The sequence below is a fragment of the Ochotona curzoniae genome, unplaced genomic scaffold, assembly GCF_017591425.1.
Source record: "Ochotona curzoniae isolate NIBS_2020 unplaced genomic scaffold, NIBS_Ocur_1.0 patch205, whole genome shotgun sequence".
In the NCBI taxonomy this organism is placed as follows: Eukaryota; Metazoa; Chordata; class Mammalia; order Lagomorpha; family Ochotonidae; genus Ochotona; species Ochotona curzoniae.
This window is the reverse complement of record NW_024466757.1, coordinates 5,142-23,254: the sequence shown is the minus strand read 5'-3', so window position 1 is coordinate 23,254 and position 18,113 is coordinate 5,142. Positions and strand designations below refer to the sequence as shown.

The window sequence follows — 18,113 nt, the reverse complement described above, 5'->3', positions numbered from 1 at the left end:
GACACAGAGTAGATAGCTGTCTATTTGGTATAATTTTGGGTCTAAGCAGGAGGGTGTTATTGTATATGCCAACCCCTATGCTGGATGCTATCTGAAGTTGAAAAAACAATGTCTTCTACAGCTAGGTTGCTTGCCAAGCTCCACTCCTCAAAGAAGTGTAGCATATTGCTTGGCATTTCCACACATACAAATGATAACCATCGCTCGACACTCCCACACCAGAGCAGGGTGGAAGGAGCAGAGTCCTGCCTTCAGAGAACAGGGCGGGAAAGCGACTCTATATTTTACCTGTCATTCCCTATTAGAATGCCCATCTGAGTTCTGACTGCTCTACTTCTGACCCAGCTCTCTGTTAACATGGCTTCGAACACAGCGGAAGATGGCCCAAGTACTTGGCCCGTGGCATCCATGTGGAAGACCAGAATGGAGTTCCCAACCCCTGGCTTTGGCCTGACCAGTCCTAGTTATAGTAGCCATTTAGGGAATGAACCAACAGATATAACATCTCTCTCTCTCTCTCTCTCCTTCTTTCTCGTGCTTCCAAAAAAATTAAATAAAATTTTTTTTAAAAAATAGCTAGAATGAATTGTTTTGACTTTCAGCACCTGACGCATGGACTACACAAGTCACTGGATGGAGGTGGCAAGCTTCTATCTACATTTCTTTGTGAAAATTCATGTAGCAGGTCAGAATTTGGATTATGTTCTGTGTGAAGATACAGAGAATAGCACCTGATCACACACACATTGCTTTACTCAAGGAAACAGGAACACCTTTCTGGATTGGAACATCAAATTAAATTTCATAAAGGCCCAGCCTATGTTTGATATATGTGCGTTAGAGGAGTGGAGAGGGCTCATCCGGTCATCTTCAAGACAGTAAAGAATGCAATCTTCAACGGGAGAGAGCTAGCTGCTTCTGTCTTGGAGGACTGAATCACACAAATCTATGCCACAAAATGTGCGCCCTGTTCCTTTAGGTGTGGGCAGTTCCAGTGATTTTCCTCGTGAACTAGAATACAAAGTCTACCCAGGAAGAAAGATCTATTTTCCATTCCTGTAGCATCTTGTTTAGCATCAAGGAGTGCGGAAGAGCTCAAGAAATGTAAATGTGACCCATTTGATTCACTCTGGCAAATACCTTTTAGACATGTACAAAAAGGCCTTTGTAAATGCAAGCCTGTGTCTATCTCACACGCACGTGCTCTCTGACAGTGTTTTAAAGATGAGAGTATTTTCCTGTTTAATGAATCAGTCTTAAAGTTAGAAAGAGCAAATATAAACATCGCGCTCTTCTTCATCTGAAGGGCAAGGGAGAAAAGCACACAGATTCCATCTGCTGGTTGCCTCCCCAAATGCACACAGCAGCCACAGAAGTCAGAACTCAGTCAAGGTCTCCTAGATAAATGATCAAATCCCAGTTTCTTCAGCCATCACCACTGCCTCCCAGGGTTAGCCTTGGTAACAAGCTGGAGACAAGATCTCGAACTGAGAATCAAACCCAGGGACTCCACGATGGGATATGGCTGCTGTAACCAGCATCTCAAAAAAAGCAAAGCTAAATGCCCACCTCTTCTGTACTTATTTTGCTAATGTTTCTTTATAGTTTTTATTTATTCAGAGAGAGAGAGAGAGTGATTCCATCCACATCAACAGTACTGTGCCAAGTTGAAGCAAGGGGCTCAGAACTTCATCCAGTTTTCCCATGTGGGAGGCAGGGACTCAAAAATATGAACCATGACCTAGTTTGGCTTTTTTTCCCCCCAGGGTACATGTTACCAGGAAGCTAGAAATAGAAGGAGAGTCAGACTTGAACCCAAGTACCCCAATCTGGGATGCAGGTATCTAAGTCACTAGGCCAAAGCACAGGTCCCTGTCAGTAATCTTAACGTTACACTGGAAGCCTGTATTTACAGGATCCTGCACATTAAAGATGCTGATTCACTCCCCCAATCCCTCAGCCATTTTCTGTAGCATAGGGAACAGCTCAATGGTTTGTGTAAAGTCATCTTCAGTGCCTTGAAAGCCTTCAAACTTGCAGCTTTAAGTAGAGGCAGAAGGCTGGAACAGAATATGTTCAGAGCTGTACCGATGCCAATCCTTGACTAAAGGTTAGAAGTCAGCAGGGAAATCTATATCTTAGCAGAAAGGTTACTGCCTACCCAAAATAGCCCTCTACAGAAATAATCCTGGCCTGTCAATCCAGATAGCTAACCAATATCTCCCCAGACTTCGGTCTTGCTGCTTCCTCTTTCCTTCACGGGACCACCTCTCCCTTCCCTATGATGTGCGTGTTCATTGAGTTGTGGAATTTTACAGAAACCATTTTTAGAAGTCAGCACTGCACCTCACACAGTGTCTTATATTTTAAACACACTTTAAATGTGCTGGGGTCTATTTAAAGAAACTCTCGGAATGTATGTATTTCAAATATTTCTATTCTTATCGAGCGTTCCAACAGTATTAACACTTATTATGCCTCAGACTCCAACTTTGCTTTAAAGTCAAATGTCCTAGCATAATGCTACAGCTTTAGAAAGCCTTCAGTTCTATTATGGGCAAACACGGATGGTCCTCGCAAAAGCCCCAGATAGAAATGTCACAGGAAGATACCCTAATTTGGGAAAGTCAGAATCTGCAGCAAGGCCCCATTTTTTATCCTCTCCCTGAAGGGGAAGCTGTCTGGCTTCCCATGATGAATTTTACTGCTATCCTTTACTTTCACTTATCTTTCAACTTGAAAGGATGCCTTTAGCATGGTTTGGGGCCAAATGCTAAAGCCCTGGGTGAGCTTTTAGGTGATAATGCTATGCATTTGAAGGAACTTTCCCAATTTTTTTTAAGTGTTTTTTAGGTACTAAAAATAAAATGGGAAAGGGGGCGATTATTCTGGAAACCCTGGTTATGTCAGTAGGCAGTGCTACAGTGCTATTATTAAGCATACAGCGAAAAGTCAGGCTTTTAAAAACCTCATTAGTAGAAATTTAGGCTTTTATTGTCCAGAGAATCACAGCAGCTGTGTCTTTCTCATGCCTTTCTCTCTCTCTCTCTCTTTCTCTCTCTCTCACACTCTTGCGCTGTCTCTCTCGTTCCTTCCTTAAGGTTATTTATTTCTTTCAATGACAGAGTTAGAGAGAGAGAAAAGCACAGCAAGAAACAAAGAGGTCTTCCACCACTGTTCCAATGGTCACTATGGTCAGCACCGGGTTATGGCAAAGATAGGAGCCTGGTTTTTTTCTCTTTTTTTCCAGAGACTCCAACATGAATGGCAGGGGCTTAAACAATCTTCTACTGCTTTCCTAGGCTCATTAGTAAGGAGCTGGATCAGAAGTGGAGAAGCGGGGGCTTGAACCCAAGCTCCCTTAAGCGAGTGGAAATGAGTCTTAACCACCTGCACCATAACGCTGGCCCTATGTGCAGCTTCTCGTGGCAGACATGTTCACTTTTAATTCCAGACACAACAATGCTCCTCCCTCTCACACCGCATTTTTCCAAGCTAGGAAAAAACAAAACAACAAACAAGCAAAAACAAACAAAAACCCCTCTGGGGCCAGCATTGTGGTGCATGAGGTTAAGCCACTGCGTCTGACATCAGCATCCCATATTGGAGCATCGGTTCTATCCCTGGCAGCAACACTACCAAGCCACCTGCCTGTGAATGCAGCTGGGATAACAGCAGCAGTCTGTCAAAGTCTTTGGGTCCTTGTACTGATGCAGTTCTTGGCTCTGACCTGACCCAACAATCAGTAGATGGGATATTTCTCCCTATCTTCGACCCTGTCTGAGTATGGAGGAGTGTGGGAGGCCACAATGTAGCCCCTACTCAGTAGCAGGAGATGTCCTTGCAGGGGGAAGAGAACTCCACAATATCCAGGGAGCGAGATGGCAGCCAGAATTGCTGAGCCACACCGACTGGGTTACTGACCAAACCTCCCACCTTACACTGTGGCTATCTCTACAAAGGTTTTATTCACTGCCCCGGATTCCAAACTCCTCCAGGGCTAAGCTCGTGTCTCCCTTGACTAGATTGCAGAAAACAACGCAGCAACTGTCTTTCAACAATCTCCAAGCACTGTACAGTTATCTTGGACATGACCCCATGTAATCTTTTCGAAAGATGTAATCCTTGCCTTCCCAATCCATTGGCCTAGGCATTAGAGGAGCTGAGTTCTGCTTTTACTTGTTCACTTCCAAGTTCTTTGGTCTCAACTGCCCATGCTTCAGTTTTCATACCTATAAAATTAGTAAAGATTCAGATTATTGGATTACTATCCAAAAAGGTTCTTTCCCTGAGGGGAGCTCAGAGCTTGAAATGTTAGCTAGCTCCCTAATTCACAGTGACAGTCCTAATACTGTATGCTGAGGGTGTTGGGACTCAGAATTGATGATGGTCTTGAAGGTCCTCCTGAGCTCTGCCGTCTTGTGGCTAGATGCTCATTTTAATAGCCATGCGCAATATCTACCCATCTCAACAAGTACCAGACACCCATCGTGTGCCACGCCCCAAGCTAGGAGTCAAGATGTGAACTTGAACCTCTTCACAAGTGTCACTGGGGAACCAGGTACTAAAACATTAAGCCATTCAAACCCTGTCTATAGGGCTTATGAGGTGCTAATTCCTGTTATAAATGCACTATAGATACAACGACATGAATAGTAACAGAGATGCCAGGTGGTAGCTCAGTTTTACAGATGAGGAACAGAGTTCTACTGTGTTTCCCTGACCTGTCCAAGGTCACAGAGCAGCTGGACAAGTGTGCCTCTGGGGTGTAGGAAAAACAAGATAGTCTATCATGTCATAGGAACTGGTTATAATGGAATGAAAAGAAAAGCAAGGATACTGATGATAGTGAAACAATACAGAAATGAGACAGAAAAGCATGCGCATGTGTACATGTGTCTAGGAACCTCAGGAGCTTCTGTCTGCCCAGGAAAGGGATAAAAGAAAAGGGGACATGGAGATCCATCTTATACAGAAAGTGATGAGTTCGAATGTCACTGATAGAAAGTCACTGAGAACTCCTGATAGGACAAGAAGAAAGATTGAGAGAGATGGCCATCCTTCTTCCAGGACACAGTTTTGGTGATACTGCCAGCTAAGCAAGGATCCCTTTGCTAGCTCCTTCAATGATACAGGATCTCAGAGTTGCTCTGGTTTCTGAAAATAACCTCTCTGCAATTAGGTGAGCTCCCTAAAATCCTTCCACTAACCTCTTCTCAGTGAATACCAATATTCTGAGCTTTGTAGCACCACAGAACCACAAGTAACATTTTAGGAAACCTGGGCTTTGTAGCCATGTGAGATTAAGACAGTTAAAACTAACCAGACATGCTTACTAAGCATATTTGCTGAGCCCTCAGTATTTCTCATGTATTTTTACTGTTTATCAAATACTGTAGGTCACCCAATTATCAACAGAAAGTAATATGATTTTTTTTTTTTACCATTCCAGCTACATACAATTCAGGATGCTTGAAGTCAAAGCATATGGTATTGTCTTAGCACAAGGAGTCTGAAACAATCCTGACAAAAAAAAAATAATAATAAACACAGTACAACCACCTGGGTAGCTTAATCCTTTCCTGTAGCTTTTCTGGTTTCAATGTGGCACACACACAAAAAAGAGAGCACAACAGTAGCTGTGCTTATAAAATGATAATGGAAGCTAACATTTCATGAACACTTAAAAGAACCAGGCTTGAACAAGCTGAGCATTTCTTCTTAGATGTTTTATTTACAAGAAAGGCAGAGTGACAGAGAGGGCGAAACAGAGGAAAAGCATCTTCGATCCACTGGTTCTCTCCCCAATGGTTGCAGAGGCAGGGACTGAGTCTGACCCAAGTCAAGATTCTGAAACTCTCTCTGATCTCCTCTGAGAGTGGAGAGGGAGCCAGGGGCACAGGACATTCCAACTACCTTCTTCTATCTCCCAGGTGCATTAGCAAAGAGCTGGAAAAGAAGCAAGCAGCTGTGTATGAACCAGTACTCCACTGTGGAATGCCAGTGTCACATACGGCAGCTTATCCTACTGAGCCATTTCATATGACTTACGTCATTTAGCCTTATAGCCAACACACAATGAAAGCATTTTGATTAACTCCATTTTACAGACAGGAAAGCTGAGGCAAGGGAGATGAAGAGAATTGCCCATACCACATAGCTAGTAACTATTAGAACCATAATTCAAAGCCAGGCAACTTCAGTCCAAATATCATGCTTTTTTCCCCCCAAAAAGGCAAGTACGAGCACATGACTTCCCTTGTCTCATCAACCACACTCAACTATTTGGACACAATTTCATACTCCTAAAGCAGTAAGTAATTATCTCGGAAGTATGTATTAAATTGCAATGTGCTGCAATTTAATATCTAGTTTTAAAACCAATTTGCTCAAGTGTTGACTTCGGAATTTTAAATGTATTCCATTTAACCAGCAATTTAAATGAAAATTTAAATAAATGCTATAAATGGGTGCTTCATTTACATGATCTGTTGATGAACTCTGATAAGGGGCTCCTCCCGCCCTCCCCCCGCCCCCCGCCCCCCGCCCGGTTCTGCCTCCTGCCCAAGGCTTCCGTGAAGCATCTTCTAGGTGAGGAAGGGCAAGTGAATCTCTCACCCTGCTAAGACCTCCCACATGCAGACAACAGCTATGAAGCCAGAGCCTTAATGGAGTGATGACAAATACTTGGAAAAACATTTAGAGGGAAGATACTGAAAATGTCAATGGGACCTCCCCAAGGGCATCTTTAAATAAGAACAGATGGAGAGAGCTAAAGAGGGAGGTCTCCATCCTTGTGGGGCGAATGCTTTGCAAGAGTGTGGTATGCAAATTGGGGCTCATGTGTAATTGCTCAGGAAGTGGAGGATAAGTGAGGCTGCCACCGGCCTCTTCCTTCTCATCCTTCGTGTGATACACAAACAGCATCTCTTCCACGTCTACTGGGAAGTAATGTTCCCAAAAATACCATCGTGCCTGGGAGCCAGGGGAGTGGACAAGAACTGTAAAGTGACAAGAGCAGGTGCTCCCAGATGTAAATGAAATGTGTTCTTCACAGAACAGCACCAAGCAGGTCATCAAGACCCTGGTGGGGGTTACTCCTTAGCCAAAATCCACTGAGATAGGAGTTTGGATCCATTCAGAATATGTCAAAGATATTTCGGGTCAACTGTGTGTGGACTCATGGGAACTCAGAGTTTTAAAGACATTCACAGATTGAATTTGAGGGAACTGAGGTTCAGTGGCACACAGCTGGCTTACTACTGATGTAGCTTCTTCAACAAGGTCTACCAGATGCTTCAAGGGTTGTTCAGGATTCATCTTTCTTAAGTATCTAGGGCCTGTTTCCTTACAAGCTACAAGGTGTCAGCTCTCAAATTTGAACTTAGTCCTAACTGATTCCCAGGGCTGAGCTTGTGAGCTCTGCTCTCTAGTACAGAATCAGAAGCAATTGGGAGAGTGATGGAACTTGGGCACTGAAGGCAGATTTTCTGATTGACAGCATTTGCCTATTTCTGCATCATGAAGAGCCTTATCATGGTTAATTTCATGGTACCAACCACTTTTCAACTGGCCTATGATATTTCTGAATATGTAACACTCATGAACCAGTATGAGATGGATTCAGCACATTTTAGATGAAAATTCTAAGAAAATGAAAATTCATCTGTAATGTAATAGCATTTGACAAACATGGGTTAGGGTAGTTCTTCAGCTACCATGCCCTGTGCAAGCTCTGATTTTGAAGTGCTTACAACCTTTCCTGAGACCTTTTGCTGTTGGCCATTATTTGTGTTGCCCACTTACCCGGCAATCCTTCCTAAGGGATAACTCGGAGGTGGATATTCTCTAATAGACAGATTCCAGCAGAATTAATGTTCAGTGACCCACAATGACACCAACTTGCCACGCATTTGTGATTGGCCATCTCACTGAGGTCACCTTACAAAGAAACTACTTGATTTCAACTCATTGATCAGAATCGGGTTCTGGGAAATAAAGTTCACCAAACAGCTACCATTTTTAATTGTGTGTTCATGAACCGCACAATGTACAAGGCACTTAAGAATTTATTTTTATTGGAAAGGCAGGTTTACAGAGAGAAGGAGAGACAGAGAAAGAAAGAAAGATCTTCTATCCACTGGTTCACTTCCCAAGGGGCTGCAATGATCAGAACTGAGCCAATCTGAAGCCAGAAGCCTCTTCCAGATCTCCCATGCAGGTGCGAAATCCTAAGGTTTTGGAGCATCCTCTATTGCTTCCCTACACTGCAAGCAGGGAGCTGGAAGGAAAGTGGAGCAACTGGGATATGAACCAGCTTGTAGCTTGTGGGGATCCTGCTGCATACAAGACGAGGACTTTAGCCACTAGGCTACCTTGCCAAGCCCTGTACAAAGCACTTAAAATTACATGTTTTAGTACAAAATTTTCAATATCCTATATGACAAGTATCATGCCCAATTCCACCACCTGATAATGAGAATCAAAGAAGTTACTTAGTTTTGCGGGGTTCAAGGAGCAAAGGTAATATTCAAACTATGATTCATTGCAACTCCATTGCCCTTTCCAATATATTATGCATCCTCTCTCGTGGGAAGAATTAGATTAACACACACAAAACAATAAAAGAACAATTAACTGCTAAGCTGACAAATAGTATTGAACACTTCTGGGCAAAGCTGTCATCATACTTACTTTCCTCAATTACTTACTAAAATTCTCTTGTTGTGCCATCAACTTGAAAAATAAGGCCACCGACTAATATTACGGAATTCAATTTTTCATGGATTTTCTTTCTCCTTTATCAATGCGTCATAGAAATTAAGTTCTGCACTAAAACTGAACTGATGCCACAAGAAAACATAGTAGGATGAAAACGCATATGAAGGAAATAGGCTTCTTGGGTTATGGTTTTTGTCCATGTAGTATCTGAAAGAGCAGATGTGTCATAAAATATCAGCTAAGTCCTATTGATTTTGTGAGTCAATACTAAGTTTTGAGAGATCGAACGACATAGCATCCAGAGTGCTAAATTTGGAACAATCCTATCAGTTTAAAAAACTCACATAAAGGAAGGATTTGGCCATATATTTAACAGGCAAAAATTGCAGCATGAAAGTTTAAGATTTGTCGATGCTGTGGCTAAATCACAAAAATAAATTTTTAATACTTAGCACTGGCTTGTTAAATCAAGTGGTTTAGATATTTGCTCTGCAATATTCAGCAGCAAGAAACTAATGAATGTTGAAACTCTTAGAATCATACCAAGCAATCTCACATCCTGCTACAGAAAAAACAGAAATTCCAACTCTGATTTACTCGTGTTTTCAGGATGCAGTCTTACTTTTAATTATTTGTCCTAGCATTATGCACAAAAGGAACTTTCTGACATTTGGGATGGGAGACTCCTAGTCCCAGTTCTGGCTCTCAGTAGTCCTATGGCTGAATACTTTTTCTCTGCTTCAATGATGCTCTCAGTTAAATGATGTGCTCCATGATGTTCTGCCACTGGGACAATGGTTCTATGTGGAGAGGCCGTTTTTCAGCTAAAATGTTGCTCACATAATGAGCATTGATCACAGCCCAGCTCCTCTAAATTTGGGTCTCATGATTGGTGTATAGAACTATGATTTTCTATAGTGTTTTGGGACATTCGTGGAGACAGCTCAGGGAGGCAGTGATGAGGAACCTGCCAGGTGGCCTTTTAGCCCATTAACATTTCCTCACCCTGAATGCACTGGCATAAAAATCCTCACCTTCAATGCACCCAAGATCCCATATGAGCGCCAGTTCTAATTGCAGCAGATCCACTTCCCATCCAGCTCCCTGCTTGTGGCCTGGGAAAGCAGTCGAGGACAGTCCAAAGCCTTAGAACCTTGCACCTGTGTGGGAGACCAGGAAGAACTCCTGGCTCCTGGCTTTGGACTGGCTCAGCTCAGTTCCAGCCGTTGCAGCCACTTGGAGAGTGAATCATCAGATAGAAGATCTTCCTCTCTGTCTCTCCTCCTTTCTCTATATCTGACTTTCCAATAAAAATAAATGAATCTTTAAAAAATTTAATGCATTTCAATACTTTGTTGTTAATAATGGGAGGGACAAGAAATGACTGCTTGAAAATTAGGGATGAAACCAAAACATAAAAGTAGATAGAAAGTAAAAGAACATAGAAATGTTGAATAGAGATTCCAAACATGCTGAAAGCATGGAAGTTTACAAAACTGCCCCAAAATGCACCAAATTATTAGTCTTTAAAATAATTACTCAGTGCGAAAGTCAATTTTAACCAACTCATTAGTAGTGCTAGTGAAGTTAATGCCAGAATTGGTTAAGTGAGTGTGTGAAAGTTCAATAAAATGTTTGATTGCCTAATAATAAGACGCTTAGTAGTTAGAATGATTTTATTCTTGTCTCTGGGATATCAAAATTATATCTAGGAATGTAAATTAACCATCATGACAAGATATATACAAAAAAGAAACAACACGGTAAGGTAAGGAGGCAACAGGATTTCTCACCACCAACCACAGTGTCTACAAGATCTGCAAAAGTAGGCAAGACTCTCCCCTCTGTATAGTAAGCTACACAGCTTTGCACTTTTATAGTAGTATAGTCCTTTAGTAACAGTTACCAGTTTAGCATTCTGCTAAACTTCATGGAATCATAGGTATAGACAAAAGTAGATCTAGTGTCCCATTGTCAAGGTAAATTGAACTGTTTCATTAGGAGTTCCCCTTTTATTCGGGAGTAGAGGTACCTGCTTCCATGTATCTTCACCTCCTCTTATGCTAACCTCCTTTACATAATTCATGTATGATGACATATATGAAAACTTCTAAATTCCATTATCTGCAGGCTTTCTGAAGTATCCTCACACTCTTCAAATATCACTTTGGATGATCCTATAAATACCTGGAACATCACTAAGTTCATCAGACACACATCCTATACTTGCACATCCTATGCTTTTCCAAGTCATAAGAGCAAGAACTTGGCGCAATGAGGTGGAAGGAACCATCTTCTCATCTTACCACCAGCTCAGAGATGACCAGACAGACAGAAACTAAAGCCTATAGTATTCTCAGAATTTCACATTTGGAACTCATTACTCCCACACCACAGTCATTGTGCAGTCACCACAAGCTATGCAAGACAGATTCAGTACACTGAGTACCTCTAGATTGCTGTGGTCTCAGCACCTTGTTACACATATACATATAAAGCTTTCTCATATCAGAAATAGGGCTTCATGTACCTTGGTGCAGTTTCCAACACTACATCCCACCCCACTGTCTCCAGTTGGTGGCCAGAGATACACTAAGGGTACCTCTCCCACCTGACACTTAGCTGCTGCTTCTAGGATGGGACCAACCAAACATCTCCTTTCAAGTTCAAGGGAGTCCACAACCTGACCTCCAGGATCTAGAGACTGCTTTTAACCCATCCATCAAAATTGCCTTTGGGAAACCTCTTTGAACAACCCACTGGCCCCTGTGCCCAATAAAGGCATGCTGTCTTGCCCTGCCTGCATTCTTTACCTCCACATGTGTTCTGCAGGTGTGCCCTGTAAAATTCTCTGCATTGTGTGGAGGTATTGAAGCCGAGCCTACAATGGCACCCCTACTAGTAAGATCCCTGGAGATCCCTGGAGATTCAAGCAGGCAGACCCCCTGCAGGCACTTTCTCTGCACCTCTAGGGGTAGGCAGATTTACAATGTCAGTATTCACCAGCGAGCGACAGGAGCCACCAGTCAAACTGACAACATCCAAAAGGTTCCATTGAAAGACCTGGATACAATGACACATGCTTCATTGAAGAAGAGTATGCACTGTTTTTGTAAAGAAAAAAAAATCTATCTGAATGCTAAAAACCACATGGTTTTAAAAGAGAAATTAAGGTAAAATGAAGCAATATAATACAAGAGAGCTAAGGTGGACAGATACAATTATCTTGCCCATTCTGGATCCATTCAGAGATCTGTCACATTAAAAGAAATTGTGGGTTTCCTTTTCATCAACAATCTAACTTAGGTGCAATTTCACATAGCAGAAAGTTTTCAATGATACTGCATGCCCACCCAAGAAACACTAAAAGCAGTAGTCTGACAAAAAGCTATACAAGTTTCACACCAAGCAACAATGATGCAACCTTTAAAAATTATTTTGTAAAGAGTGCCTGGGACAATGATGCTGGGAACTCTCCTTGGGTTACTAAAAGCAGCCATTGAAATGTTTCTTTTGCCACAATTGTTCTCATTTGGCCCTGGAAAAAAACTGCAGGGAAACCTCTGTGTTGCCTGACCTACCTCTTAAGTAGTAGCCCTTGGAGATTTTATACCTAAGGAGACTTCAATAAGCCACGCTCACCATGACCCAGCAGATGTTTCATAAAAGGAGGAATAATTCCTGGTGGACGGCTCCTCCTTCAAGGTCAACAACTACCTAGTGAGAAAGGAAGAGCTGCTTTGATGGTGACTTTCCCCATCAGGGGTCCTTATCCATGGAGCTGAGAAGTCCAGCTTGAAGCTGTGAGCTGAGATCCACCCAGGTGTACACAGGGGAATTCTGAACACGGGGTTCAACTTTTCCACCCCAAGTTCACAGCAATCTGACTTCATTTCCCTTGCTAAAGCTCGCAATGGTTGTTTTTAAACCGCTGGAATCGTGAAACATTTGAGTTACAAAGATCTTGTAGAGAATTCTGTCATGGCAGTGTCAGCTTGGAATCATGGCCATTTGCCAAATTCCCTTCGGAAGATCCCCAGGGCCTCCCTTCGGCCTGGGACGCCTTGGTTGCTTTTTTCGGATGCCTATTTGTCAAGTAGCAGGGTGCAGGTAGGACGCCAAGGATGATGCTATCCTTGGCCCAAAACAGAAGCCAAACCATCCCTCCTTCAGACCAGGTGCACCCATCTTGCCTGAAGAAACCCACAGCTGCGTGCAAAGCAGTGAAAGTTCAATACCTGGAGTATTTAACGACCCACCCACACGTGCCTGAGTAAAACCTCCGCACTTTGAATAAGTCAGTTCTTTCAATAAACAAAAGCAAACCACTAGCAGCTAAAGAAACGGGCGCAAAATTCCAAGAAGATGGGGAGGAGGCAGGTCTTCCCACCCATCCACCCTCGGAAATAACCGATCAACAGGCACGGAGAGAATGAAAACCAAGCGAGGAGGAGGTTCGGAGTTTAAAAAGCAGGCGCGCCCAAAGGAGTCGTTACCGTCCACCGAGCCCCTGTGGTCCGCGTAGCCGCTCATCGCTGCTCCGGCTCTGGGCTGCCCCAGTCTGGGCTGCGGCTGCTGCAGCTGTTGCCAAGGCAGCGCCCCACTGGGGGCCTCGCAGGTGCACCAGGCAGCCGCTGGGCGCACACCCAAGCAAAGGGAGACACAAGGACGCGTGCTCAGCGCTCCTTTTGCTTTGCCTTCCAAAGCTCCGGTGCCAGGCTCCTACACCCAGCGGCTCTCTGTTAATACTTGGAGTTCAGAGGACTACATGTCAGGGGCTAGACCAAGGGGGGAGGGGTGGCTGGGGGAGGGGGGAGGGAAACCTCGTATGTAGGGGCGGGAATACTTTGCAACCAGAGGCTGGGAGCAGCCCATTAGCTCTGCTAGGATAGTGGATGGACAGTTCCGGTGAGTGAGCTTGAATCTGGTGCCCTTCCCTGACTCCAGCTCTTTGAAGTAACTTCTTGCTGGCGCTGAGCTGACAAGTGGAATCTGAAGCTAAATATGATGCCTCTTCTAGGCCAAGAACTCAGGAAACTATTTTAGGGCCGCTCTGGTGAGAACAGGCGCCACTACCCATTCATTCAGTATTGCCCTGACATTTAAAGAGTTTTAAAAGCAAAACTTTTCCCCTGGTATGGTGTCAGTTTCCTCGCCTGCGCAAAATGTTAAGTTCAGAGGAAGGCCAAGTTATTGCCACATGCTCATGAACACAGGAAGGTGACAAATAAATGACAAGTGCCCCAGAGTTGCTTGGTCTTCAGAGCAAGATTCCACTCTGCACTGGATCGGCTCCAGCAAGCCTGAGGAAGGTTCGTTTCAGTCCTGCTCCTTTGTGAACGTAAATAGAATCAGTGAACATTGCTTTTTTGTCATTCGTCTAGCAGGCCATATGTTTAAAGTCATATTCCCTTAGGAGCTTTTTAACGGAGGCTGTTGATACGATGGGAACGATCAGTTAGTGCCATTTCAAAGCACAGTTAGGACAACCTCATTGTGAGGCTGCATTTGTAATCCGGAGCCTTCAACAGCCTTTCCGAAGCTCCCTGCCTTTCTCTTTCGCAGAGGCTGGGCGTTAGATTTCCTCTGGCAAGCGTGAAGTTCACACAACAAAGAGTGTACAGTTATTCCTCCCAAATAAAAATGCATTCTTTCTAATGTGCCATAACCGGCATTGCTAAGAATGTTACAAACCTCGCAGATGTGTATTACGAAGATGTGGTATGTTTCCAGGACTCCTATCAACTGCTCTGTGTAGTTTCACCAACGGAATGATGTCTTCTGATGAAAGCTAAATAAGAACTTTAGGTGCTAGCCCTTGGTGAGTCCATTAAAAAAGTACTCAAAGAAGTATGTATACTCTGGCAAGCTTTTCCCTTGTCTCTTTGTGGCATTATAATAACCCTGTCCATGTGGCTCAAGATACTAACAGTGTCTGCTGGAGTCACTTATCTCTCTGTGAGAGACAGACCAGGTCTGCTGGGTCCACGGAGGGGAGCAGAATGTCCATTCTGAGACCTGGGCAAGGATCTTTGCTTCCTCAGACAAGGAAGTGTCTGTTCACAGCGTCTCAGCTTGAAAACCAGAAGCTGGTCCTCAGAAATACTCGCTGGTGCCTCTCCTCTGTCCTATTTATTCCTGTGGCAAAAGTATCGCATTGTATTCTTCCTAGCTTTCAGTCTTCAAATACTAGGTTCTTCCTCTGTGCCAGACACTAAATGAATGTGAAGCAAAACTCCTACCTACAGAGGATTGTAGCACAGCTGAGAAAGAGAAAGGCTTGGAAACAGTTAAATGTTCTTAAATGTCTTATGTCCAGTGAAAGCTATGTGACACTCAGGAGCCACGCAGAGAGGAGGGACAGGTCTATTGGGGGAATTCGGAATGCATCCAAGCAGAAATAGAGAATCTCAGGAGTGACAATTTCTTTGTAGTTCCCATATTCCCTCTTGGAAGCCTCTTGAATCCCTGCTGTCCCCATTTTCTAGACAGATGGAAGCTCAGGTTAAGAAACTTGCCCAAGAACCCGGAGCTGATGAGTTTCAGGACCACCACTGGCAGGTGTCACAGAGCCTGCCTTCTCCAACATAGGACTCTACTGATGAGCAAAAACACTTTCCACACTCCCACACGGACAACCTTCATGACAACCTTACAGAAAAACTAGCCTTTCAAGAGTACCGGAAATCGGGCTGCGCTAAGAGTGTCTAGGTTTCTTCACAGGATTGCTTCTACTTGTCTAAGCGAGATGGGACATACCAAAGACTTTGAGGAAAGAACTTAGGAATCATGTGTACCTATCAGCTACCACTGGAGTAAGAATATCATTCATCAGTTTATTAGTTTCAGTTATCCCAGCTTGAGCATCTACTCTGATAAATGCCCATTTTCTGGAGGTTGATTTCATTCCAACAACAGATTTCCCCAAGAATGTTTCAAGCTACTAGCAGATTCCACGCAAAGCTAGCGGGAAAGTCGCTCTACTTTGAGCTGTCTATTGAAACAGTTTGCTTCAAGTTGAGAAACATGCCTTATGTGGTCAGAAAGAGGAAGAGAAGAAACAACATTCGGAGTTTCTATTCCAATGAGAAAGACAGCCAATGCTTATGATTTGCAAGCAACCTCCCATTATCTGAAGAAGGTTTACAAGCACTTTACCAGAAGTGAGGAACACAGAGATCTGGAAATTGGATGGTTGGAAGACCAGAGAAAGAAAGCAAATAAGAGCCGAGCTAGCTCTAGACTTTCAAAAAGTAGGAAGCACAACAACTTATTTAAAAAAAAAAAAGATTTGTTTATTTTTATTGCAAAGCCAGATATACAGAGAGGAGGAGAGACAGAGAGGAAGATCTGTCTGTTTATTTACTCCCCAAGCAGTCACAATGGCCGGACCTTAGCTGGTCCAAAGGCAGGAGCCTGGAGCTTCATCCGAGTCTCCCACGCAAGAGCAGGGTCCCAGGATTTGGGGCCATACTCAACTACTTTCCCGGGCCACAAGCAGGAGCTGGATGGGAAGTAGGGCTGCCGGGATTAGAACTGGCACCCGTACAGGATCCCAGCACGTGCAAGGTGAGGACTTTAGCCTCTAGGCTATCGCACAGGGCCCACAACAACAGCAACTAACTTCTTACAGGGACAGGTCTAGCTAAGGATGTTCCTTCGCCTTCCTCTTGCTGCAGGAAAGGACCATCACTCCCAGAAGACCCTATCCTCAAGTACCCAGAGAGAACCTCACGTCTCATGTTTGTAGCAGGTGATCAAATCCACATATGCCTGATTGCCGTGACATGGATGCAAGGGTGGAGATGGAATCAATCAGCTCCTTTTGAATTGACCAGCCCAGTTGTAGCACTTCAAAAAATAACTATCCATTTATAAGCCACATGATCTCTATTACAGCCCCAAGTTCCAAAGAGTTATGAGAGCAAAACTGACTTATCGGGAGATGCCAAAAACCTAATGTTTCTTAGGAGTGGCCACAGAGCAGGAGAGTATACCCCTCCTCTCTGGCTGAGTAACTCCCAGCAGACAAGTAGGGCTTGCCTGAGTACCCAACTCAGGTCTTGCATTTTTAAAGATTCGTTTATTTATTTATTCTTTGGAACACAGACACACACGGACAGGGGGCTCTGCTATTTGCTGGTTCACTCCCCAGCTGTCTGCGTCAGCTGAAGCCGACAAATAGGAAATTCATCCAGGTCTCCCATGTGGGTGTCAGAAATGCATTCGCTTGAGCCATCATCACTTCCTCCACTTGGCTAAGGGACACAGGGAACCCTCACCAACCGCTGAACAGACGCTTCCCCACCTCCTATGCATCTTGACTCTCTCAGGAGAGCATGCAGGGAGAAAATTAAGAGCTGCCAATTAGAGCTAATTGTGAAGATTTGGAAACAACTTTTGCTTTAAAATCCCTTGACTTTGAAAGTACTTTCACCCAAATTAGTCATTTGTCTGCCTTAATTGCCATTGATGTTTTATTGGGGTGGGGGAGTGAAAGCAGTTTGAAAAGATCCCTGGGTGGATCGCTGGGTGCGTGTAGGAACGAACTTTCAGAAGCACGCAGCAGCAGTTCCTTTGGATGTATTTATAGGACAAACATCATTACCATGTGTGTCGGTTTTAAACCTGGCATTGCAAAGAAAACAAGAGCAATAAAACCTAAAATGGGCTCAGCAAACTTAACGTTTTCTTCCAACTAGGTAGTGATTCTCCAGTTTCAACTTGAGGACTCAGCATAAGGGATGGATATTGACATAAATAAAAGTAACGGGAAAAATGATGGGAGGCAAAATGGGATTCCTCCTGGCAACTCTATGTAAAGAAGGGTAATTGAAAAGAAGACGCAGGTGCGGCCTCCTGGGTGTAATGCAAATGATGCTTGCTTGGTTTTTCTGTTTCTGGGCAACTTTTAGTTACCAGTGACTGTCAGCTTTCTCTCCTGTTAGGCTCTATTCGTGGGTGTCCCAAGGGTGTCCTGGGGCCCCAGGCTAAGGAAAAGCAGCAGCAAACAAGGCCAACTTCAAGGCAGATGCATATGAATTTAACAAGTTTTTTCTATTTTTTTGTTTAAAAACATTTTTCTTTGCTCTTTGAAAAACTGGGCCTAGAACTAGCCCAGGTGTGATGGCTGAATTGGCTAATCCTCTCACATTAAGTGTCCGAGTCGCACACTGGCACCAGTTCATATCCTGGCTGCTCTACTTCCCATCCAGCTCCTTGCTTGTAGCCTGAAAAAACAGTGGAGGATGGCTCAAAGCCTTGGGTCTCCACACCAGCATGAGATACCTGGAAGAAGCTGCTTGTTCTTGACTTTGGATTGGCTTAGCTCCAGCCATTGTGTCATTTGGGATTGAACCAGCATGTGGAAGATCTTTCTCCCCTCTCTCTTC

The 18,113-nt window shown here is 43.8% G+C and overlaps 1 protein-coding gene across 1 annotated transcript in view; it reads right to left on the bottom strand.

Annotated features, from left to right (window-relative positions):
* Positions 1–13,254, bottom strand: part of LOC121166690 (acidic amino acid decarboxylase GADL1-like) — a gene marked incomplete at its 3' end in the record, with an annotated part of 84,589 nt that extends 71,335 nt beyond the window's left edge. Inside the window, exon 1 of the mRNA XM_040995931.1 lies at positions 13,218–13,254. Within this exon, the coding sequence (XP_040851865.1) occupies positions 13,218–13,254 (37 nt within the window). The remainder of the gene's footprint in view (positions 1–13,217) is intronic.
* Positions 13,255–18,113: the final 4,859 nt, after the last annotated feature.